Source organism: Falco cherrug, chromosome 10, assembly GCF_023634085.1.
Source record: "Falco cherrug isolate bFalChe1 chromosome 10, bFalChe1.pri, whole genome shotgun sequence".
NCBI lineage: Eukaryota > Metazoa > Chordata > Aves > Falconiformes > Falconidae > Falco > Falco cherrug.
In genome coordinates this window covers 28,601,648-28,628,377 of record NC_073706.1, presented here as the reverse complement: position 1 = coordinate 28,628,377, position 26,730 = coordinate 28,601,648, and the positions used below count along the sequence as shown (strand labels likewise).

Here is a 26,730-nt window from a genome sequence, read left to right as displayed (position 1 = left end):
AAAAAGGGAGCCTACCTCAGAACGTGAGCACCAATTCAGGAAGCTGGGATATCCAGGGCAGTTATTTACTACAGTCAGTATTGTAACAGATTACTTTGGCTGTGCTGGGGACTCCACTGCACTAGCACAAATATTCACCGTGAAAAGTAAATAAAATTCTACGTTTTATGACAGAACATGAGGCCCATGGCTGTGCAAAGGGTTAGAAACCACTCTGTAGTACTGAAAACACGAGAAGGTCACACTGCAAGATGTGACAACTGCCATAGCCTGACGCATCTACAGTCTGCTGGATGCTTCTGTCTGACTGATGGCCATTTTTTTCAAGAGAAGCCAGAGTTCAGGGGCTTGGGCAGAGTGCACTGCCCTAACTACTAAATGTGGTCTCCCACCTCTGCCTGCCACCCACATTGGACGACTGGGCAAGGGCGAGTATTTGCCTCTCCTTCACACGTTTTGTGGCTCAGCTATCTCTAATTGTTCTTTGGTTTTCTCATTGCATTAAATATTGACAATAACAAGCCTAGAAAATCCTCAATGCTATAAAACAGGGTTATATGTGGAGTTGCCTTTCTTACTGCAGAACGCTGCAAAGAAATGCTGAACTCCTCTGCCAAGTTATTTTGATGTGAATTCTCAGAGCACTGCAGGCAGAAAGAAGGTCAAGGCTGAGTCATACCAGTATGATATAAAAGGGGCTACTAACACCATACACTCTTGGCAGATCACTCTCCCAGTATCAGCTGGGGCCAACCATATATGAATTACATTAGACTTCAGTTATACATATATTTATGTCATCTTTCCAACTTCCCATACTTCATATCACAGGTTATGAATACAGATGATAGACCACAACTGAGCCCAGACATATCTATATGAACTCTGTTCCTTTAGCTACGTGTCCACAAGCCTTTCTGGGATTTGAATGTCGTGCTGACTCTTGCAGAACCACTGCTAAATCCAGGCTAATGAGCTTGGTTAGACCTAGGCTAACTTTGACCAGAGCTATTGTACCTCTGCTGTATCTGTGCTTTCATGCATTTCTAGTCAGAACAGGAATACCACAACTGACTAAGGTCCAGGAAAGCTCATTAACTCGGTCTCCATGCCACTTGCTGCGTGCTCTCTTCAGACCAAGATATCCTTGGCTTTCATACCATGCCGCTTGAGCCTAGTATCTGCCCATGGATAATTTAAACACATCTACATAGACTCTAGAACTGACTAATGCAATCTGCTTTAAAAACAGGTGCTACAAATGCCTAAAATTGATTATTATAGTGGAAAACATACTCTTGCAAGGTAGGTTTTTTCCCCACAATAGCCACACATGTGCTCTCACACAAATGAGAATTTGCATATCAGGAGTGGGAATTCTTTTTTCAGCAACATGACTTTCAGGATACCCTGTAGCTCTGTACTCCACAGGGTGCTCCAGACATAGCAAACAGTTTACAGACTACCTGACAACACGCTTAATTTCCCTCAGTCTCAGAATTTACTGCATTTCAGTGTCAGATAACTGCTTGCTCCTGAACAAAAATAAAGGGGGGGGGGGGGGGGGGGGGGGGAATCTTCCTGAGCTACCATTACTAAGCTGTTATTTTGTATGCATGCATCCATAAACATATTGCAATGTCTAACATGTTTCTGGCAAATAGTTAACTAAGAATCAAAAACTGCATAGAAATTAGGATCATGATTCATTTCTAACTGGAGTTTCTTTTAAAATCACAACCATAATTTATTTCTTTCAGCTACAGTAACATTCATTTTCTCTGTCTTTTTAATTTTTAAACCCCACAATTATAAAAAATTTAGATTGAAGTAATTTAGGAGAGTAATTTCAAAAGAGACATAAGAACAGAAACTTTTCTGTCATTGATGTCTTTTAGTGACAGAAGATTTATTTTTCCTCTAAATTAGTTTATTATTAAAAAAAAAAAAGAAAGAAAGAGAGATTGTCCCTACAGACAGTGCTAAACTGATTTAACCAATCTACAAATATAATTGCATGGACTTTGATTTCCTTAAAGTCATTATTTCTACAAATCTACAACATAAACACTTCTAAAATGTAACATACAATAATATATAGCATATATATATTTAAGATTGCTGAAGTGCTGCCTGGGATGGTGTTCATATATTTTCATTAATATCAGACAACTTAATATATGGCAAAATGCACTGCTTGCTCCTTTAGTTACTAAAACATTTGGTTAAAATAAATTAATAATATCACATGGTCAATTCAGTAAGCACCCATCATGTTTATTTCAATGAGCTGCAAAAAAGTAGTTTTCCCTTCACCCATTTCCCCATCCCCAGAGCTGCTGTTTGTTCAAAGGCTCAGATGTATCTCCAAGGCTGAAGGAAGCTGAGCATTAACTGTCTCTGAACGGTCCTAACAGAACAGGCCTCAGACGCTCTGAAGGGAAGGTTGTTCACTCCCTTGGTCCTACCCATCTCTCACCAAGCCATCGCGGAGTAAAAGTGGATGCATTCACCCTGCCTGACATGCGTGCATCCTAACAGAGAACAGCCCAGTGAAAAGGCTCCATGGACTTTCAGCTGCTAAACGCTTGCGTATTTCACCACTGGAGCTCAACTTCGGGGCTTTCAGAAAGAGCAGTTCTTATTTTCTTCCTATCTCAGTCAGATCTTACGATAAAACTCAAATTTAACATAAAAAAGGTTATTCTTTTAGCAATCAAACACTTGCTATCTAATGTAAATTGTAGGTGAAATTAAGCTTCCAAAGAATCTCGGGAAAATTTTAATGGATACTTAGTGGGATTTTAACAGGACTTAATTTCGACACTGGTGTTCCAGGATACATTTGAAATTTCCAGCCTTCATATATTGCATAGAAATGACTCATTCTGGCCGCCGTACGTAACCTACCTTCTACATGATCACATAACATAACCCCCAGGTGAAAAGGAGCTAACAGACTCTGCAAATTCAGGACCTACAATGCCATGTTGAACTACAGCACTCACCCGTTGGGCCTAAGGTCAGGCAAGGGCCTGTCCAGCGGCAAGCGATCGCTCAGGTAAGCGTTGTAGCCGTAATACTGGAACTGTTTAAGTGCGATACGCCTGTTTTCAGGGCTGAGATCCTGGCCCCAGTGAGCAAAGAGAGACGAGTCAGTGAACGCTTCAGCAGGATTTTCTTCCAGTTTTGGTGGAGCTTCTACAAAAGACAAAAAGAAACAATTTTAGACTTTCATTCCAACAGGATTTAGGGTATGTTACTTTAAAAAAACCTAACTTTAGGAGAACAGCACACAGAACAGCACATGCTGTCATCTTAAAGCAGCCTGTAAGTCTTCACATAACATGCCCTCACATACCTCTTGTGGCAATGTAACTATTAGGACCTAAGGCTCAAAATTTAATATTCTAAATACAGTTAGTTAAAACCAATTCTTTTTCATCACAATCAGACTAAAGATAAGGACTGATAAATCTAAATGAATTAAATTTCAAAAGAAGGCCTATCAGACAACAGGAATGTTATTTTATTTTTATACACAAAGATGAACTATTTAATTTCAGCCTGAATTATCTTGCTAGGAAAAGATTAAAGTTTTGGAGAGAAAAAGCAAAGATGAAGGAAGACAAGAGTCTGTACAGAACACACAAAATGGCTGTCAAAGTCTATGTGTAAAATAAGTTATTTCAAACTACAGATTCAACAGACAAAAAATGCACTGCACATGGCATCCATGCTTAAATAGCAAACCAGTTTCAGTCACACAATAATTTTATGGTCCGGTTTACCAATCCAGCCTATTCAAATTTTTAGTCCATATTTATGTGCATGCAATGATCTACTGGAATCATCACTTTGTGGTATTTGTGTCATTATAAATTTTTTTGTTTGCTTGGTTTGTCTTGTTCCACAAGGCCACATCTCTGGCTGCTGGAACAAATAGAGAAGATGGGAAATGATACATGTAGAACTGAAATTAAGAAGCACTCCAGTACAATGAAAACACAGAATTTGTTCGCAACATTTAGTTGTTGAAGAAGCCTGCTCAAGGTGACTTGTAAGGCGCTCTCTAACAGCACCGTCTCACTCCTCCAGTCAGCCCTTCTGTCCTCCTGCACTGGACCACACAATCTAATCCGGAAAATCTCTTGTCTATGTAAATGTTTTATGATATACAGCACACTAATAAAGAAAGACGACCCCAATTTGTCACCATAAACTACAGCCTCACAAAGAAAAAAAAATCTTAACTCTCTGGAAGTTCTAATTACTTAAGAACAGTCTCCATAGACATTAACAACTAACCAGCTAAATAAAACTCTCATTCCTGACGAGCTGTACCCACAAACCATAACTTTTTCATCAGAGACTTATAAAACTAAAATAAAATCTTTGAAAAGTCTTCAAATGTGTCCAATAGACAGAAACTTCAACTGTGTCCAAATCGTCCTCAGCACCCACACAGTCACCTACGGATCTGACAGGTGGCTTAAGCTAGCTGCATGGAAACACCTAAAGACAACAGCTCATGTACTAATAGTATACACCACCAGAATCCTGACTCCTAAAGAATGCCAGGAAGCACATTCTTTGATCTTTTACTAAAAAGAACCCAAAAATGTGTAAACATAAATTGAGAAAACTAAGTTGCTTCATTCATTCAAGATGTTTTCCTTTTTCCCCTTACAATACTGACAGGAAGCTAATGACACTTGCTTCCCTGCACTACAATCTAACCTCTGTGAATACATACTGTTTCTTTACTTGTCAGAGCATTGTCCTGCAGCCTGAATTCTGGATTCGGCTCATGTTCTTCAAAGATGAAAGACATGCTAAACCCTCAGTCAAATTAAGAAACTACTCTGACAAGCCTGGCTACCACACAGATGAACATGTAAAGAGTGGAGATTGTCAGCTCTCTGCAATGGAAATTAAGAAAGTTTGATAAATTCAGATCATTTTAGAAAGTCCTAACTTGAAAAATGCAGAATAGTGTTTAAATACCTGTACAAAAATCACAGCAATGGGGAAAGTCACAGATATCTCTGTTGTTTGACAGCTACATGAACTCCAAAAAACCAACTTGAATTTACACAAAGAATTTCACAAACTATCTTCACATATAAGAGATCTTTAGATCAGGTACGTTCCTGATCCTGGCCAGTAGCTTGGCACTTTTCAAGAACATCTACATTCACGCTAATCAAGAAAACTATGCAAGTATTTGTTCCGCCTGTTGTGTCTTACATTAATCTGGATTTCTCCAAATCAAGTACACTTTCCCTGATATTTTTTAAAATAATTTTTATTTTAAAATATTATTTATATTTATTATTACACTCATGGCAGAAGACTGTAGGATCCACCCACATGCAAACAGCACCTCAATGGATGAAGACATCTGAAAAAAAATAAGACTCATGGTAAGAGTAGTGCATGCATATGCATTTGTAAATAAAGACAGTTCCAAGGGTAATCTTCCATGGATGAAGAGCCATCCCACGAACAACCACCTTCACTGAATCACACAGGCATCTATTGAATTCTATCCACCGATTTTGAGGGCAAGATATTGCCTAAAGTGATCTATGAATCTCTTGCTGTTTTCCGATTGCAAAAGCACTCATTAATCCATGTTGTAGCTGCAAGACTAAGATTTTCCAGCAATGGCTACCTGTGATTTTAGTTTACAAGCTCTAACAGACCACTTGTCACAGCTGTTTTTTGCATACTAAGTAAACATGTTATTTCAATATTTTCTTCTACAGGAAAAAAAGCATTAACAAGAACTTTCAATTACAATCAATGGCATTAAGCACATATCTCTGATGACAAAGTCTTTCTTCCTTTTATTTGGCTGAAAAGCCTTGGGGAAAGTGACTTTATTCTGGCAGTCTCTCACAAGAAATAAAATCAATTATTATAAGACCATAATCTGCCCTTCAACTAGTCAACAAGTGTATTTGATGCCTTAGTCTCTGTAAATAGATCTTGGCCTGAAGTCTCACAGCCCATTGTTCTTACCACTTGCTTCTACAGTTGCAGAATGATCATGGGAAGCCAAGGCTCAAAGGTGAGCCAGTAAGTAGTACTGCCTGAAGCAATACAAAGGTAGACACATTTATCTGCTCAGTTATTACCGAACACGAAAGATCAGTTCCATTCTTCCTGTGGGAAGAAAGCTTACCATCTGCAGCACATTGCCGCAAATGTTAATATGGGGTCTTCTCCACATTAACTTTTCACACAATATGAAGAGCAGCACTGTACACAGACATGAGCCTGGTGTTAACTCTTGGCAGACTGAAACTTTGACGTTAAATCAGTTGGAACCAGAGATAAATCGCACAGTTGTCAGCTGGTTGTACACATGGGCTGAGGAAGTCTCCTTCCAGAAGCCTGGCTGCTCATGGCATCAGCACGGGGTGGGTCACACACTGCTTACCTGAGTCAAAAACCCTCAAGTTTGTTTTCTAAAAGCATCCGTGTATCTTTACCTCATACCTTCTGGATCATGTGTACTAGTTATGCAATTAATCTTCATATAAAATCTATCGCTTCATCTGATCTCACTGATTCCTCTTTGTAGTGCTCGTTATATAGAATAAGTCAGAGACACCAAATCAGAAGGCGCCACTGAAATCCAGGTTGTACGTGACACAAAAGCAATCCTCTCCTAGTACTAAAAGATACTTCTATTAGCAATTGAAGCTGAATGAACCTGCGTTAACATGGCTCTTGAACGGAACACACACACACAGAGGTTTCAACAGCCTTTTCTAGTGTATTGGGTACAAATAGCAAGATTTGGGTAGTGGAGGGACTGTAGAAATAGCTTAGAGAAGGTAAGGTGTTGCCCTGTGCCAGACGTAGCCATTTCCCCAACAGACTCACAGCTGCCCAAAGCTAAGCCCATCAGTGAAACTAGTGGCACTTATGTGAAAAAGTATTTCAGAAAGGGCACAAAATTACAAGAAAGAAAGAGCAAGGGTAGAGAGAGAACAACAGAGGCAAAAGAAAATTAGAGAAGATCAACTTCAGGAGAGTAGGAGGTGCCCCACGTTGTCTTCATTTCCTAATACCCAAATTATTAATTAAATTTCTGTGTTAACTGATAATAAATTAAATACTTGTTTTCTTCAGAGGTCGTACAACCAAGCAGCAAACAGGCAACAAAATTTCTATCCCTTACTACGGAACTACAGACAAGCGATGTGTTAGAAGCAACAAGAAAACTCAAGGTAGTCCCTATCCCATCAAGTTACGCATTTATTTTCACTGATCTCAACTGCTGTACGTGTACCTGTGTACCCCTTTCCTTCCTCTCCCTTCCTTCACTATCTATTTATAACTTGCACTTTGTTATTTTTTGTCACTACACATTTATCTCTCCCAGTTTTCATACGGCAACTCATACAACTGGTACTCAAGGAACAACATGATAGACAAAATGACCAGACAGTGAGGAGCAATTCAGGAAAGGGCACTGCACCCCACTTGCCAGCCCACAGCCCAGGGAAGTGCTCTAGGTCTCTGCCATACTGGTGGACACTTGCCTCAGAGTGAAAACCAGTGCTTCTGCAGAGCAAGCGCCTGAGATACCTGATGCTTCCACTCAGACAGAACTGGTAAGGAAGGAGAATTCCATACATGTGGCAGGTTGTCACAAGGGCCCAGGCCCTCCTGGAGAAAAGAAAAGTACCCATAGAGTGGGCACAGGTTATTGACGCGTTACGTAAGGAGGCTGATTTGCAGAAACAGTTAAAAGGCTGCGCAGGATTAAAGGAGCAGAGATGGAGATAGATAGGTGGTTTCAGAACCATGTTCCTGTAGTGGACTCCACAGATAATGAGGCAACTTGGATCCTTGTGACCCACAGACCCACAAAAGCAGAACCCTGCTTCAGTCTCCACCCTCCAGCATCACAACCAAAATCAGATATGAAGTTTTAACTCTAGGCACCCACAAGCAAGGTCTGCAAGGAGAAACCGTACCAGCAGCGCACAGTGGATACTGCAAAAATAAACCTTGTGTGGTTGTTGTGGGTGACTCTGTTAGAGGCACTGAGGCACCGGTCTGCCAGCCTGACAAGGAGCCATGTGAGGTGTGCTGCCTTCTGGGAGCTAAGGGCCAGGATGTGGCTGAGAGGGTGCCACAACTTGTCAAGAGCATGGACCAGTATCCTCTGCTACTCTTTCACGTGGGCACAAATGACACTGCAAGCCAGAACCTGGGCTCAAGGAAGAATTATTCTGTGTGATTCTCTGTGTGCGGGGATTTTCTTGATTACCACCAACCGTATTTATAGCATCATGAGGTAACAGCTAATAATAGCACAGGAATCATTGTGCCCACCATGAAAACCATTATTTCCATGGTAGTACAAGACAACCACTTAATTTACAACAGCATTCTTAAGTTGTGAAAGGAAGGAAATGAAGTGTATTGTATCCAACTGTTATTGTAGTAGTCTTCAAGCATCTTGGCAAAATACAATTATTTAATTAACACTGCATAATGTAACTATACTGTATAAATTATAATTATAATGTATAAAAATAGGGATATTTTCTACTGAACAAATGCCTATATCTGTTTCAGAACCATGAACGGCACCTCTAACAGCACTGATGCATCAGCTATGCAAAGGTCTAGCAGTGACCTTCCTTGAAAGACTGTCTTCAGTTTTGTCACCAGTATAATTTTATGTTACATCAACATATTTCTTGCATATCTGCTATGCACGTGCTGATCCTGCCCAATCATACTTCCTTATCAAGAATTACGAAAAACTATGAGAGAATCAGTGTCTGCTTCCAGTTTCTGATCACCTTAACTAATAAGTTTGTGAAGTCATGTAATAACATTAACAGCTGGCATTTAGCAGATTAAATGGTAAGAATTGAAAGTAAGGTTTGGAAAAAAACCAACCCTCACATCTGTATTGCATACCTCAGAAAATAAAATCTCTTCAGACCAACATTGCTGAGAATGACAGGACTAACAAAATAGCCAGCTTCACCAGAAAGGCACACTGACATCATAAACTCCCATCTCCATGAAAACTTTTCAAACTCATTAAGAAATACTCTTTTTTTTCCAGCTTCATTGAGATTTCAACTTTGCTTCCTAAGAAAGGTTACTATGAACAGGTTTACAGTTAAGAGAAAGGATCAAGCCAGAAAAAGGCTGCAAATATAGTTGCAGAGACAGATTCAGACATGTTGTTTGTTGTTACTAGTCTGTAAGATCTGTTTGCTTCTACCCCTCATTTGACTGCAGCTCTACTCACAAAAGCGGTAGTATTTCATATCAAAGCTTAACCACTGCAAAAATGGCTTCCACTGTATCAGAAGTGCTTTACAAAATCTGCAGGGTAACCTTATATGCTGATTTCAGTAAGTGCCAGTAACGAGAAGGGTTAAACAGTCAGTCAGCAAAAATACCCTATCTGCAAAAATACCCCTATGTCAGCTGAAGACACGTATAATGCATCAATAACTGAGCAAAACTACACACACTCAGGTGTAAAAGGCTTACAAAAGAAAAATGATGCCAGGATGTAGGCAGAAGGGCTTTGATCACATGCTCTTCAGAGTTCTCCAGTGCATGACGCTAATTTATCAGCCTAGAAAGGAAGGAGCATGCAATGATTAAAGGGGTAACGCAGTAAATATGCCTTACCTTACAAGGTGGACTCATGATGTGAATCTAAGAAAACTATCATTAAAGACAAAAGAAACCTCAGCTCTCTTTGATGTTCAGCAGCTAGATTTTTAGGAAGTCAAGATAATCTAGTAAATGCTTTTATGAAAGAGTACCATAGTTTGAAGAAAGTGAAGGAACTGACTTTCACAACCTCAGCAGCCTTCAGGTTCTTGAGTCAATCATGAAGAAGCGCACAGCAACTTTATCTGTTAGATTGCTTCTGCTGGTACTTTGGGAATTGTTTCAGGAATATAAAGTACTGACTTTTTCATAGGCCTAATGGCCTCAGACTCTGGCTCCCAGCACTCAAAAATTAAAAAATAATATCTATATTTGATTTCCTGCAGGCAATAGCATTTCAGCTTACTGTGGAAGTAAGGATCCTTTCATCCTTTTCCTCTACATATGCCCTTCCCCTGTTAGCCAACATATACCCTCCATACCCAGAGGCTATTCCCCATGACAGGTAAAAATCCCAGATTTGCATTGGGTCATAGAGCCTTGATAGAATTTTTAGAAGTGTGAAAACTTCACCTAAATTTTGTCACACAGGAAGATATACAGAGGAAGATCCCACTTTCAAGGTCTATTGTAATTAATGCAAACACATTATCAGCATCCTTAATAATTACAGTCTGACAATTCCTGCCTTGGAAGGCTGATGCCATGCAGGACACTGCTATAAATCCTCTACGAGGTAAATGAATCTCTGAAATTACATTACCTCCTTGTTTGTACAGGGTGATGAAAGAAACACTGACAACTAAGATTAGAGAGATGGGATGGGAAAAAACATGCCAAAAAAAAAAGAGGTGAATCTTTCCTGTAAAGCTAACTGCCAAGAAGCCACAATTATCCTATGAGTAGTATACAATCAGTACTTTAAAGTGTATATAATAGCACATACAGCAGGAAACATCCAAAACTCTCAACAGTTTTTTGACATTTCTGAGAACTTGAAACACAATTCATTATTATTAATTGGTATGTTACCACTATTGCATTTTAATGCAGCCAATATACATGCATAACGGTAAGCTACTGGAGTGCTGCTAATTTTTTTTTCATTTGTTTATAAAAACCCAGAATATTTTAGAGAAATTCAGGTTAGTTTTTTTCATGAGAAATAATCTCATGCTTACTGTGTGTATTAAGGTGGAAATCCAGTCTGGTTCTGCTGCTTAGCGGAAGCCCTTCCTCTCCCTGAAGTCACTTACAAGTTCTAGAGACATAACCATCAAACTGTATTTTCCCTATATGAATGAGGCAAGTAGATAGAAACTAAGAGCCAGAGAGAGTTGTTTGGAATCTTTATCCAGATTCGTACCCACACCAAACAGGCCATCCTGGAACCCTGTGCCCTCGGGAAGCCTTGGACAGATCCAGCCAGGTCTCCCCCAGAGCCACACTGACACCAGTGCTCATGAGCACTGCACAGAGAGCCTGAACAGCTCCCCAGGGCAGGGGTGCCACACATTGTGTCCCCATAGCATTCTCCCCTGTATTTACATCACCTAGATTTTCCCATTAACTGTTCACTGGAGGAGACTGTGGGAGCGAACTATTTATCAAGCATGCGTTCATAAAGGGATTAGCAGTGCAACATATTCTCAATAATGTACCAATTTGTCAAGTCCTTTCAGACACTTCTTATCAGAAATATCTGGGTATATTAGATGTTTGATGATAGAAAGATCCATGAGATCTTTGAATTTGGATTGAGAAATTCATACTACAGAGTCTTCTGAGATCTGAAATAATGGAGTTAACACATCACAAGAGATTGAAAAAGGGATGCTAATATGTACTTACTGAAAGCCGATGACAGTGATTCAAGGTCTTATGCAGCAAATGGGCAGTCTGGGTTCAGCAAGTTTGGTTTTCAAGTAATGCAGGTAGAACAGCAACAATATGTGAGTTGTTGCAGTGACGAATCCACTCACAAAAACGTCAGAAGGCAGCTCACTTCTGCTAACTAGTCCCCTAAGACTCGGCTTCACTTTGCTCAGGATCAAGGCACTTGTAAATGTAAGAGAGCCAGATGCTTCTCCCACGGAGGAGACATAGGGGAAGCCACTGGTCCCAGAAGGCTGCAAGTCACTCATACAGAATACTGCAAGACCTTCTACTTACCCGGGCTATGTGTCCTGAACTTAATTTTATTTGACTGTTGGCTGGTAGTGGTGTCAGGCTGAAAACATCAGCAGCTTTTGGGTTTGGACAATGGGATGTTTGTCTCATTTGTACATAACCACCTGTTCTACATGATATACATATGTGAGTATGTTCATCCAAAAAAGGGCAGACATTCATGCAGAGAAGGTGGACGTCTCCTGCTTTGGCAGACATTGATTTCCTAACACTTCCTAAAAAATCACTGCACAAAATTACTTTACACTGAAGATACTTGAAGATGAGTCTCAAAATACGCTCAGCACTAGAGGGCAGTATAAGAAACAGGAATATTTGTCTTCCAAGAGAAATCTGAAGTTTTAAAAACTTCTTCAGAACTTGTTAAAGAGCTCTCAGAACTGCAAGTAGCAAACTTATAAACCGCTAATTAACCAGAAAATTCTATTATAGTGGTTATTTCCTACGGGTAAGAAAACACATAGGAGAAAAATAAAATTATTATTAGGTCATCAAGTAAATGCTGAACTATATTGTATAGGTGCATGCAAACAACACTTTATAGGAACAAGGTCTTGGTAAGGGCTCTATATCTCTCCTGTATACACTAGAAATAGCCTGCTCTGATCTGAAAACGCTATAAATCCTGGTCATTGTTATTTCTACTACATAACTTCTCACTACTAGCCTATTAAATTCCCCTCTAGCCATAACTGTGCCATGGATATGAATCAGGCTAGACAGGTCTCTGCATCAATCTGGCAAAGTTAACAAAGTTACTACAGGCCTGGACAACCTGAAACTAGGGTAAAAGCTTTTCACTTGCTGGAAAGAATATCCAAGGAAATACGTATTTTCAAGTACAATCAATTTCCTCTCATATTACTTACCAGATGAAGACATAGAGCTGAGCTGTCTGACAGGTACCAATACTGCACTTTCAAGACTGTCTTTATCCATTGACACCAATATTTTGACAAAGACCAATTTTGTCTTCTCAAGTGGGTAAAAGGCTGATTTTTTAAAAATACACTATAAGGATATTGAAGACTAAGGACAACAAGTTCCAAACCTTCAGGTTTTCTAAAGCAAATTTTTAAGATTGCCCAAAGCAATACCTCTCTGTGCTCTTCATACTGGGAAACCAGATTTTTAAAAAGCATCAATTTATTTAAAGTAACACATAATTGATTAACTAAGACCTTTGAGATAAAGGGTTGTCAGAAGAATTACTGATTTACTATCACTTAAAGGACTACTGTTGTCTTCATTACAAGAAATAAATTTTAAAAAGCAAAATTATTTTTCTCATTTCAGAAAATTTTGTACTTAAAGCACTAACTTGAACTTAATCTGTAGGCAAACATGCATCAGTTTTTGGAATAACAGGCTAAAGACAGAATAATAATCTGCTAAAAACTGCCTGAAAATTAATTTGGCAACTTTATTTCTGTTTGTAACATTGAGATCTGTGTACCACAAACTGCAGTGCAACTGCTAGAAACTCACAGGGGTACGAGTAACGGCCAGAGGAATGAGAAGGGCACTACTACCAATCTAATTTTTCAGGTAAGCAGCATGACTGTCTCATTCCAAGTCATGGTTCTGGTTCACATGAATACCACTCCCCCCACGCTAGTTAGATCAGACTGTCAAATCATTTCCTGTCTTGGATCAAAAAGACAGCATGCTATCATATATAATGATCAATTTTTTAGTTATTTGTGATAATATTTTGCAAAATTCTCATCAAATTTCATTACACTGAGCACTGTACAAAAAAAAAAAATAGAACAATGTACAAATTAAACATTTTACCGAACAGATAAATGTTCAGTAACTTCACAGAGAAGAAGTTCCACTGACTTTGGTGCCTTCAGGAGGACTTGAGCAAACTACTTCCATGTCTACAACTTCATGCTTGCCTAACCATTTGTCATTAAGTAAGCTGATTACACTGTGTATTTTTTCCAGGCAGGAGTTGAAGAGAACAGAAATTCACAGATGAGACACCAGTTTGCATCCGGAAACAGAGAGGACCAGAAATAAAGACTACTTCTACCTGATGCTCAGTAGCAAAACTGAAATTTCTAAAAACTACTTCCTCATCACCGCGGAATAAATAAGTAGAAACACAGAAGACCTCGTATTATGCAATTACACTACTGCATTTACAAGCATTTTTTATTTGTAAATGGATGTAAAAACTGAATTATTGTGGAACTCTGCTTTGGTGTTTGGTTATTTTCAATTCAGAGATTTACCTCAGTTTAAAGTGGAGTCAGGTAGGATTTATCAAACATTCTTGGGTAAGACCAGTAACTAAGCACTGGTCACCGGATTAAAGGTATAAAGATTTTTTGCTCAAAATGCAGACCATTTTTGCCACCAGATGGAAGAAGACCTTTCATTACAGTACTGAGGCAGGGCTTTCACATCTTTACTCCTCCGCAATTGTTGCTGTCACAGAAGACAGTGGAAACTTCATCACTGACCACTGTAGGATGAGCAAACAGTGGACACAGAGTCCTCTAAAAACATCATTTCAAAAGGTGACATTCAGATTCTGAAGATATTTTACATTTAATATACACAACTATTTATTCTGGGTCAAATGATCAATGTTGAGGCTTCCTACGTTATTTTAAATTTTCATTCCTGTGAACATTAAAATCCCTATCTTTTATTCTTTGTTGAGGAGCTAACATGTTGGTCATGTAATGCTCTGAGCAAATTCCAACAGAATGAAAACTCTTCATGCCAAAAGTCATCCTGCAATTGGCACTGGATGCTATTTCCTGTTTTCCCAACTTGCTTTGCTCCGTTCTTGCACGTTGTTAAACTTCTGTTCCACCAAACAGATGAACTGCATTTTATCAATAGGTAATTTTATTATTACTGGTTGAATGGTTAACAAGTGTGAAGGTTGTTTTAAAACGCAATGTATTTTTTATTTAGAACTAAAATAAAGTTTATCACTTAAACAAATAACTGGGGCTGTTTTTTTGTGGAGGTTTAGGTGTTTAATTACCATGGTTTAAGGACAGCTTAAATTTAAACAGAGTGGATAGCTGCCCAGGGTGGCAGGCTCCTTACTTCACCTACTCAAAAGGAAGGGGATTACTTTCTCCACTAATGGCCCATTGTGCGGTGACAGCTTACTGCAATTACTGCTCCGGCCACAGACCTTCCTCCAGCTTCCTGACCCGACCCCATCCTGGCTCTTTCTTCTCCCCTCCTCTTCCCAGCAAGCCAAAAGGGTGAGCAGAGGTTCTCTGACAGAAAGGAGAGGAAAACAATGGATTTTGAAAAGGAGGAGGAGAAGCTGTAGCAAGCCCATGGACCCCGCAGCAGGACTCCCTGGACTGAGTGGGCAGGGAAAGAAGTGGCCATTCTGGGCTGACTTCCAGCCTCCTCCGCTCTCCTTTCCCCCACTAGCACCCAACCAATTCCTCTCAGCACAGTTAATAAATAATGAAAATTCCTGTTCATTACATCCTCCTGTCATCACAGTTGAACAAATACTTGAACATACAAGGCACTAGCATTCCTCAGTTCTTAGCAAATATGGAAAGGTTCACAAAGCAAGCTCAAAGGGTACAGATGTACAGTCAATAAAAGCTACATATAAAGAGCACTCTGTAAAGGTGACAGAATAAACCAGGTTCCACGGTAAAGCTTAGGGTCAGAGACCTCTCAAAGACAAACCACAGTGAGTTCCAGCACAGGAAAGGAGACAGAAAGATTCAGAATATTCCCCTGATTGTAACAGTACACGTTCCTAAATTTAGGCATCTGCTTATGTGCTTACTAAAAAAGGAATCTCATCTGCATTTAATGAATAGCAGACCACATTTTTCTTTGGGATTAGTGCAGTTTGCATCTGTGCAGCTGAGAGGATTTAAAAGCTCAGTGTGTTTTATCTCAGAAACCCAAATCTTTGACACCTGAAGTAAACATGAAAGCACTTAACTATTTTGAAAAGTTTATTTTGCCAAGAGCTTTCAGGTTGTGACACTAATTAGTCCTATGTACAGCTTTTATACAAAACGGAGTAGTCACACCAAAAGTAAAGTTCACATAAGGAAACAGAAGCGAGCTCTCTTCTACACTCGTTCAACTCAAAGCACCAAAAATAGGCTTCCTTTTTCAGTAATTACATAAAATGAGATTTTCTCTGCTTACTGGGCTGTACTGAACTTCCTCAGATTAGTCCTCCTTCACCAATTTCCATTCATTCCTCTGAGGAATTTTGTTTTGGCCCCTTCTTCACAAACACAGAAAGAGAGCAGCAGCTCCCCCACTCAAGACAGCCTTTTCGCTTTTCATAAATGCTTTCAACATGATAAACATTGTAAGCTGTTTTACCACTTCCACAGAAGTATATCACTGGCATCTCAGTAAACAGCCATTTTGGTAAGTGGACCTGCACTCGACAGGGCTCCTATTTCAAAAGTACCCTTCAAACACTTGCAGATGTAATTGCACATGCTTGGAGCTAGTTCACACTTTCAAGATTTTTCCTAAGCTACCCCAAGAGACAGAGATGAGCTTCAGTTAAAAAATGAAACGTGAAGGAATCTGAAAAGCAGGGCAGTTTTGAAGAAGAGTATGCGTGCGCTTCTGTAAAAGTATCTTCCATCCCCATTTGCTATTGCTCTTTTCATGCTTAAAGCACTACACATACACATATGCAGTAGCATGGAGTAAGTCTGTTTTACAGATCTGCAAAGTACACTGCAATAGGAAAAGAAAACTGAGCATAATATAGCTTTCTCCTCTTTGCAGAAAAACATGAATGACAGGTTAAACACACCCTCCCATCTTTGATACCGAGTACAAGATTTGTGTTAATTTAACAGCAATAATGAATTGAGACTGTCAAGATATCATGAATTCTCCTTGAAATAGTAAGAAAACTTAAAAGAAGACACAATCAAATGAAGTCTTCAGGTTCAATAGGTATTTGGTAAATGCCATATGACCCCTTATCTTGAACTTAGTTTTGGAAAAAGGATAGTAAGTGAAAAACATGTTAGAAGATGACAATAAGTCATGCAGACAATCCGCAGTCTGCATGAATAGAAGGCAAAGAGGATTTTCTAGATCATACCCAGCAAGTACTTTGGTTTGTTTGGTGTTCTCAGCTGTATGCACAGTCTATCCTACAACTGGGAACTTTGAGAAATATTTACTACCTGAGGGTTGTTTTTTTTTTCTTCTGTCTTATTTTAAGAACTGCAGATATAACGGCTTTAAAACTTACAACATCCTGCATTTCCTTTGCAACTTTAAAAACAAGTCTAACTTTCACAAATATTTTTTTGGAAGCTGCATCAACTCTTCCTCTGCTTCAGTCATGTGAAGAATAGAAGCATCTGACCAACATTGGCTCTGCAGGGTTCTGCTCCATTAGCAAAATTTTAATTTTTTCTGAGTTTACACAAATACTTCCAAAATTTGATAAACACATCAAAAAAAACCACTAAGGCAGAGGGTATCTCACCCCATGTTCTCCATTGTCAAAGTCAAGAGACTTCTCTAAAGATTGGACTGTAATGAAGAAAAAACAAGAGTGGAAAACTCCACAAGCACTGTGATCCCTCCAGACAAGAGGAAAAAGCAGCACTCAGTTCTCACCAAAGCATACAACTGCCCATGGACTGTGATGACCATTACATGAAGCAAGAACTAGACACCGAGCGTCACTCCACAACAAAAAGTATGACCTTCAGAGTAAAGGAACAGAGACACAGGTTTTAAAAGTCTTATCTTTGCATTGACAATTGGGTCCTTCTTTAGAAAATAAGGCAATGAAACTAATAAACCCTGCAGAATAGCAAAGCTCAATTAGTTAATATTTGTTAAGCGGTTTACAGAGATAAAATTGTACCTGTTTTATACTGCTCTTTACAATACACCAGGTTGATTCCTCAGAGCAGATGTGCAGTTTTATGGATGGCGTTACGAAACCATGAATAATCATCACTGGGGGAGGGGGAGCTGGGAAGGGTGTAGCGACATGATTATTACTGTTGAAAGAGATCTAAAAGCTCAGAACATAGGAGGAACTTAAAGAGTTGCTGATTGCTACAAAATGACAGGCAAATTCCACTACCATTTACACTAGAAATTAAAAGATATGGAGGTGGTTGGGTGCTTTTTTTTTTTAAAGTCATCACAGCCCTGTCAGAATTGTAACCCCCAAAAATACAGCTAGAGTATGTATCAAATTTATAGCTAGAAATTCAGTTTTAACCAGAAAAAATGAGCAAAAAAATGAGGAAGCCAGGAAAAACTTAAATTGCTGACAAAAAAAAAGGAAACTAAGCAAAGATCAAGGAAAATTCAATCTATTATGCAAGATACAATGGACACTTTAGTTAGTAATTTCTCATCATAGGACTACAGATTTCCCTGTGGATCTTCTATGGCTTCAGTGTGAGAAGAGTTACTGAAAAGGGCTGAAATTCACAAATCAACCTCTTGTAAATGTGCTAAATCCACACAGAAGAACATAAGTAGAAACACCTTATGAAAATTTTTATTATCTTTCTTGCAACATAAAACAAAATTATAATTTCCCAAAATTCAGCTGTATCTTTTTTCTTCCTGTCCTCATTCCAATTCTGCAGATCAACTTTCAGTAATCCTCAAACCAAAAAGGACAAGGGGAAAAAAAAGCCCCCCCCCCCCCCCTTTAGCGGACATATATTCTGAAGTTATACAAGGAATTTTCTACTTTTATATTTTCTCCTAATAACCCTGCGTATCATACATCTTGAAGGGAAATACAATTGTTAATTAAAGATTAACAGTTGATAATTTTGTCTAAGATGAAAATTGAGACTCTCTAATAAGAATTATTCCAGACCTTTCAATGCTGCTCACCAGTACTGCACCCCAATTTAAGCCTAGGCAAAGAAGTACTGTGCCCACTGCATACACCTCCAAAAACATCAACACCAGAAAGTGTGTTACTTACTTAGTCACAGTACCTCTTCAGAAAGCCTGTTCTTTAAATTATGTTTATCACCAGTATGGTCCAAACCTACTTACTGTAGAAACACTGACAAAAAAACCACAGCTGGAAATGTTAAGGAAGAAATGCATAATTTTGATTGCTGCTACTTAAATTAATCACATTTACAGTATGTTTTAAACAGCAGAAGACTGCACTTGGCAACAAATGCATTTTTACTCTCATGTTGCTTCTCTGGGAAGTGGTGCCAGTGCTCTGATAAACATTACATTTCACATTCTCTTATGTTTTCCAGAAAAAAAACCCACTCATATAACAGAAAATAGTCTGGAAAGGCAGTACTAATAGTGACTGTGAAATAGCTTAATTTCTAGGCACTTAATGATCTTACCACACTCACCCCCCTCAGGTGGGACACAAGTGACACTCAGATGTTAACATGCCCATTATGAAGCCTCTCAGGCAGACAAGAGAAAATGTAAAGGGCAGAGAGCCTTGCCTTGAATCCTGTCTCCCGCAATGACTCACAGGCTTCCTGCTGTAAGAAAGTGCCTTCTTTCACTTGCAATTTACAGCTCCAAATGCTTCCATGGATTTACAGTGTCCACGCATCCTCTTTAAAACAGTCCCCTAGGCCTGACCTTCCTCTCTAAACAATTTAGAAAAAGGTCTTCCTCTTTACCCAGTATTACGCAGCAAGAGCATGTCTTCAGGATACAAACCGTTCAGATTTACTTCTCTCCTGCATAAAGTGATTTGATGTACATCAAGGCTGTACTGGGCCCCATCACAAAGCTGCTTAAATGAATGAGAATACCAGTGCTCCTACTGATTTATACCAGATAAAGATCTAGAACACTTCAAATAGTCTGTTATAGGATAAATCCTCATCTCAGCTACAGCAAAATAGACAGGAGCAGAATTTGCTTAAATTCAAAAAGCTGCCGAAGCATACCACAGTAATACTTCATATAATTGCACAGAAGTATTTCCTACCAATTCTTCTGTTCCACTGTATGAGAGCAGAAACGTACCCAGATCCTACAGTCTGTGCATTAAACAAAGTAGTGCATTTAGCAGATCTCTCATATACATGTAATCTCAGACTTGTGGTTACTAAACCTAGCTGTTCTAAGTAGAAACAGAATTATCCAGGAATGTTAGCAAAATGCCTAAAAACCTGGGTAATAAAAACAGGCGTTCACCAATTTTGTAGAACACCTTTAATAATAGAGGACCAGAGACTTTATTATTTATTATCATTACTTTTAGCAGAGAATATTAGAATAGATAGCTGAAGAATATATTCTGATAAAACACCAGAGAATTCTGAGACATTCACTTTTGAATTTACATAATGCTTTTAGAAATTGTTACGCATGATAACAGATTTCATTAAACCTGAGGTTATGTCCAAAATGAAAGACAGTGGTTTTTTCCATTTGCTCCACCTGCCCAGCAGGTGTTTGAAATCTGCAGGGCTTGCAAGTTAATTACTGATGAGTCACTAGGGTGGGATGGGCTAATTAAATTCTCTTTGAAAAAGAAAAGAATGAACAAATTATTTTACCAAAAGAGTTAGGACATAAGCTGCAGAATAGTAGTGAAGGAAGAAATTCTAGAAGCAGCCATCTCTGAAGAGAAGACTTGAAAGGAGCTGATGTTACTTTGCAATAACTATTCATTACTGAAATTAAAGATTTTTCTGCATCTGCAGTAGAAGTAATTTTCTCTAACAGCAAATGAAGATCCTTAACAGTTTGTTTCCAATTAATCTTCACTCCTGGAAAAAGCTGCCCTTTAATACTTTGAGTTTTTAAACACAGTTGGCATAGATTGACAGAAATCAGCAAAGGGTCCAGGAATCTTGCAAACAAATCCTAGCTCAAGGCAATGCCAGCGAATTAAATTTCTTACCTGGAAAGTGGAATCTGGGACATTTTAATCCAATGTTATGTTTTACCCCAGTAGTTTTCTAAGTGCTATCTCTGAAAAGAGAATAATTATGAGAGAAATTTAAGCCAAATAGAAAGCAGGAGGTAATTTTCCTGGCAGAAGAACTAAAGCTTGTTGAATTTATCATCTCCAAATCTTAGCCAGAAAAGTTTCCTGAAGAAGCTCGACAGTGTTTCGTTGTATCACTGGGGAAGAGTGATTTGGTAAGCTTGCCAAGGAGGCATGGCTTTCTCCATGAACCGAGCCACAATGTGGCTGGGAACACTGTAATGAACCTGCTTCTCTTTCCATCTGACTAAAATATGTACATGGAATCCATCTCTCCATACTATTGACTCAGACATTCTCAGTGTGATCTTGAGATCAAAAGTTATGTCAAGGTTGCTTTTCTGCCCCATACTGATGTTTAGCCAACAGTCATTGTCTGAAAGAGGTCAGCACACACACAAGGGAGTTGGAGACTTAACTCCGAGGTTGCTTTTGCATTTTGAGGTAATTTACCAGAAAAATGTATGTCTCCTTTTCAAGAGCTTAATGCTCTCAGATAGCAAGTTTTTGGTACGCTACCCAGGGCCAGTAAGCTTTCCAATGCTTACCAAAGCGCTGCTGAAAAGAAGTAGAAACCAACACTAAGAAAACTCCTATGCTACTTTCACTCTGAGTTTCAGAATAGTGGCCTGCTAAAAGGTTCAGCGAAGGAGTGCTTCTGACTGTAGCGTCTCTCTGCAGCTGTACCTATGACAATACAGGAGTTTAGAAATACACGCAAGGAAATACTGATGAGACCTTTCTTGTCTCATATAATTTACATGAGAGTAGGTTAACCAGAATCAGCGAACTGAGCATAATCTTGCACGGTTTCTTCTCCAGCGAATATTGTTATAAAAGGTTCTGTCCCTTCAGACATTTGCTCTGATAACATTCTTGTTTGTGTATCTTCCTGCCAAAGACCTATCAAGTTGTGGAGGAACAGATGTCTGTTTATCCATCACCACTTTTTTGGCTTTGTCTACCACCAGGTTCTCCAGTTCCCCAACGCTCTCAGAAATGGAACTGTAGACAGCAGATTTCCACTGACTTAGGTCCTCAGCTTCACCTACAGTCAGTGGAAGATTTTTCCATATAGTCTCCCGTCTAATTTTACATGGTCTTCATAAGCAGAACTTTCTATTTGTGTTCATGACACATTCTTGGTATTTTTCATCTGCTCCTCCTGACATCTCTACATCCTGGCTTTGTCCTGCCTTAAACTGCTGCAAAAAGTAACCACCCATGGGCACATGGAATGTGCAAAGCTGTGTAACACTGGGCAGGTTACTTAAACACCAGAACATCTCCACGTGAAAAAGCATACCTAACCTTCAATGCAAAGAGCTATTCCTAAGATAGCCTGTTGCCTCAGAGCAGAAAAGAAAGGAGAAAATGGCGAAACTTAGGAGCCAAACTGTCCTCAACTACAACACATTCTTTGGCCTCCTGTAGAGGATGACGGCTGCACTAGGGACTTACACTAACGGTAATTTTTCTCCTGTTGCTGCTCATAGTATCTTTCAACAGTGGTAGAAGAAAAAGAGGATTTAATTTTCTGCCTAAAATAATTTCTTAATTATCTTTGTACAACTGAACACTTACAGAAAAGCCAGAACATTCTCCCCATGGATCTCATCTTGCCATTGTAAAACAGCAACAGCATTGCTTCCCCTGCCTTGCAGGAGTATTAAAATAAAGCTACACTTTTGAGCTATTCGGTATCAACCATCACTGAAATGCCTATAAAAACAGTAAAAATCCTCTCTCCTCTCATTAGCAAAGATGTTAAAAGCAGCCATTTTTTCACAAATTTCTCCGCATCAGCAGACAGTTTGCATCACCAATGATCTTCAATTACTTCTTGTCCCTGTCCCACAAGAAGTTAATACTGAAGATGCTGGTTTCACAGTTTCCAAGCCACCTGCCTCTAACACTCTCTGTATGACAAGGAACAGATGTTTACTACAATTCCATTTCCTTAACTGGTAACAGTGGATTTGTTTTGTGCATAAGGAGATTAACTAGATTTTCCAACCTCTTTGGAGTTTGGATTGTGAGGAATATTTAATATTTCAGTAGAACTGTCTTCCCTGCAAAGAGACACATGGACCCTGATATTCATTGTCTTACAGCCTAATAAAAATTTGGTTCTTAGAACTACAAATTGTTACCAAGAGGATGTTCATTCCCAACTGACCTAATCGTACAGCATGGAAAGAAGCAAAACCCTCTAATTTTCAAGTTAGAATATACTGCACCCAAATATTTTGTTCAGGCAAAATCCTTTCTTTAAATTATATCTCTTAGCCTCAACAAAATCTGCACTTCTTTGCTTAATTACACAGCCTGCTTTACCAATCTCTTTTCCCATTCCCCCTTTTTGGTTTTTTTCTTGCTCAGAGGTATGCAAACCATCTGTGCAGCTAACATGGTCTAATAACTATCTGCAAATCTGTTTCCCTGAAAGTGACATTACCAAAGCTGGAAGGCCAAATAATACCAGCTGCTTGCAGGAGTGCAGGCTTGCACATCACAAGGTCTCCGATTTGCTCGCTCCCTGTCTGTCCCCACTCAGGCAACACATGAAAATATCTTAAGACACTACAGGTCCCACTTCTGCTTGGGTCAAACATACCTGCACATTTTTATTTTGTTTTATTTTCTTTATACCACAGCATAGTAATTGAGTTTAAATGCCAATATTCCACATATTTAACAGATATATAACACATAAAAATAACATATTTCACATCTCTCATTTCTTTGAGACAATGTCCGGCAAATATCAGACTCTTACTGAGAGAACTCCTGAAGAACAGTTTTTTCCAATGACTTTAATAAAATCTATTTTAAATAGAAATATTGGCATTTATTCTTAATATACTGCCCAGTACGTATATTTTCCATATATGTTGCAGTTTGCTAATCACAGAATCATAGAATCATTTCAGTTGGAAAAGACCTTCAAAATCAAGTCCAACTGTAAACCTAGCACTGCCAAGCTCACCACCAAACTATATCTAATACTTTTTTATAACTGTTTCCCTTGATTGATGAAGTGAAAAATCTTCATCTCAAAAAGACTAATAAAAAGCGTTTTGATTTGTTGTTGTAATACTAGACCACTAAAAACTTTTCTGAAAAATTACTGAAAAAATACTTCGATTTTATTCTCATGACACTTGCATACTACAGAAACATATGCTTAATTTTACAGATTGTTGTTTTGATTTTTTTTTTTTCCTAGTAAGATCTAAGCGTTCAGGATAATTAAAGGAATTCCAAGGGATTTACATTCTCCATCTCTGAAGAGGAAGATTACAGGGTCAAAAGAATACATCCTTGGCCCACAAAAAAACAGAGCATGTTTATACAGCCTCTGCAAGTGCCTGTCATCATTGAAAGTTTTTTAACTGTTAACTCTTAGATTGTATTTTGGGAATCTGGTTTAGAAATTTACATTAAATACTTCATATTATTTTTTAAATTAAATTAATAAAGGTACAAATACTATACCTAAAGTGATATGTTACTTACACAGTCATACCACCAGCCAGAACATGCCCTTAGTAAACAAGACTATTTTTACTAAAAGAGAAACACTGACATAACCTTACTTTGAATACTACTCAGGTAAAGAAGACTTGCAGCTTTACAACAAAATACACATGTTGCAACTGGAGCAAAGTCATAGACCAAAGCTAAAATGTGTCTCATTAAAAGAGCCCTTTTTTCCTTGTTTGGGGGGAAGAAAAAAAAATCTAATTTAAATATACTCAACAGACTCAAGAGGAGCTTCTTATTAAATGCATTTTCTTTTGGCAGCACGCACACAATAATGCTCACAGCTTCCAACCCTTAAGAAAAGCCATGTTTTATGACAGTAACTTCTTTTGAACTTGCATTTCTTGTTAATAATTTTAATCTCATCTTAACCTTAAATATCAGGATATCTCTTAATATATCTCTTACAATGCATTGGTGCCAGTGTAGGCAATGGTAGAAGCAGAGGGACAGGTAAGAGCAGAAAAGCAAGTGCTTTCATTACGTTCCCTCTAATATACTAACCAACTAGCCAGCAAAGCAGAGCTACTTCATGGAAAGTAGTAAATTATGCAGGGGAAAAAGTCAATATAAATCTGTTTTCTCTTGGAGTAAGAGGACACTCTACATGCCACAGCGTTGTTCCTCCTTGAGTTTTCAGCGATGACTACTCAGATCCTCCTGCCGGGGACCAACTCAGGCCTTGCTAGTTCTTAATGTAGATAAACACTGATTTCTAAACCACACCCTTTGAGGCAAACAGTCCTTAATGGAGAATACAAAACATAAAGGGATATTGGAACAGTAATTCCTACGTTGTTCTAACATTTAAGGTAAAGGAGCTATTCTTTCACGAAAATCAATTAAATGAACGTCTTTACATAAAGTATATTCAGAGTACAAGGCTCAAAATAAGATACAATTATGTCTTCCGTGAGAGATAACAAGACATACTGACAGAAGAAAACAGTGCTGGACACTATGGTATAACCCAGAACTTTGTTTCACTTGTGACTGACTGATGGATGATCATGTCTTCCCAATGCTTAACAGGATTTCCAAGGTCTATCTTTTAACACAATCAGTTGTTTGTCTTCTAGTCATACTTGACAAACAAAATTAAGTAGTTTGGATTTATGCTACTTTCTTCATGGAATGTCCATTTATAAACATAGAATTAAAATCTCTTATTTAATATATCCCATTAGAAAAGAACAGGAGAATGAGGAATGAGATTTTGTCATATTTGTCATATAATTCTATTTGATGTCATTCCTCTTTCAGTGATTTCTATCTGCATAATTTAATAGTTCATTATCATATTACAGCCACTGAATCTCAAATAGCTGGTAATGATATTTCAGGTCCTGCCAGCATTCACTTGCTACAGTCTTGTTCCTTCCACCTTCCATCTGAGCCACTTCCAGCTGGTCAGTGTCAGGGGGAAGTATTAACGGTCTTAAAAAAGCAGGGTAGAAAACTTGTACTGTATCATCCGACACCCCAAATGTTTGGGTGATATTTCCAACCATCCTAAATAGGTTTCCATGCAGCTTTTAGTAATACTTTAGGCTCCACGTGCATCATTTAAAAACAGCCACATAGGTTAAGTTGTTGGGGCTTTTCTCTTTTCAAATACTTAGAATGCCTTTCCCTGTAAGGGAATTAGGTCTACATTTGGATCTAAAATTATTACTATTTCTTTTATCTCAGATGCTGCCCAAATTACACTCTACCTATTAAATAAAAAAAGTATTTATCCAAAGGCAAGACTATAAGCACAGTTAACTGAGCATGGAAACACATATGGATTCCTTGGCCAGGCAATCAAGCTGGGGTTTCTGCACCCCACCTCATTTTTCACTCCCCTCTTTCCTCAGAGTAGCTTCCATACAAGTCACTGTAATAAGCTGAAATACTTCTCCTATGCTACTTCATGAAAAACTAGCTCCAGAGGACTGAGGGCCCCACAAGGATGTTTGCAATTTCATCGTAATTGCTGTTGATTCTCCATGATAAATCCAGGCAAACTCAGGATTCCTTTCAAGGTCAGGGAGGCCAGTCTGCATTATTATTAAAGATTAATGCCTATTTAAACAATGTCCTATCTATGAATTTGTTCCCTCAGATCAAGATAGCTAATGACTCTAGCTGATAAAAAAAAACCCATAGCTGTCCTCAATTTCTGTTACCACAAAGAACAACCTCACCCCCAGAATTCATCTTAACAGCAAAACCAAAACTGTGTGTCAGGGCCTGGGGGGGGGTCAGTTTCCATTCAGACAAATATTCTCTGATATCTAAAATTACCCTTTTCACAGCTTATTTTATACTCAGTATTTAATGCAAAATTGACTTGGATATGTTTTCCTATTGCA

General features: G+C 38.6%; 1 protein-coding gene across 7 annotated transcripts in view; it reads right to left on the bottom strand.

Annotated features, from left to right (window-relative positions):
- The window catches only part of GALNT18 (polypeptide N-acetylgalactosaminyltransferase 18), a 328,676-nt gene that overhangs the window by 115,780 nt on the left and 186,166 nt on the right, over nucleotides 1-26,730 (bottom strand). For 6 of the 7 annotated variants that reach the window (XM_055723132.1, XM_055723134.1, XM_055723131.1 and 3 more), the window contains exon 3: nucleotides 3,009-3,201. In XM_055723132.1, coding sequence (XP_055579107.1) covers nucleotides 3,009-3,201 — 193 coding nt within the window. Of the gene's footprint in view, nucleotides 1-3,008; nucleotides 3,202-12,731; nucleotides 12,892-26,730 lie in introns of those variants that run through there. The other variant, XM_055723136.1, reaches the window with a different exon arrangement.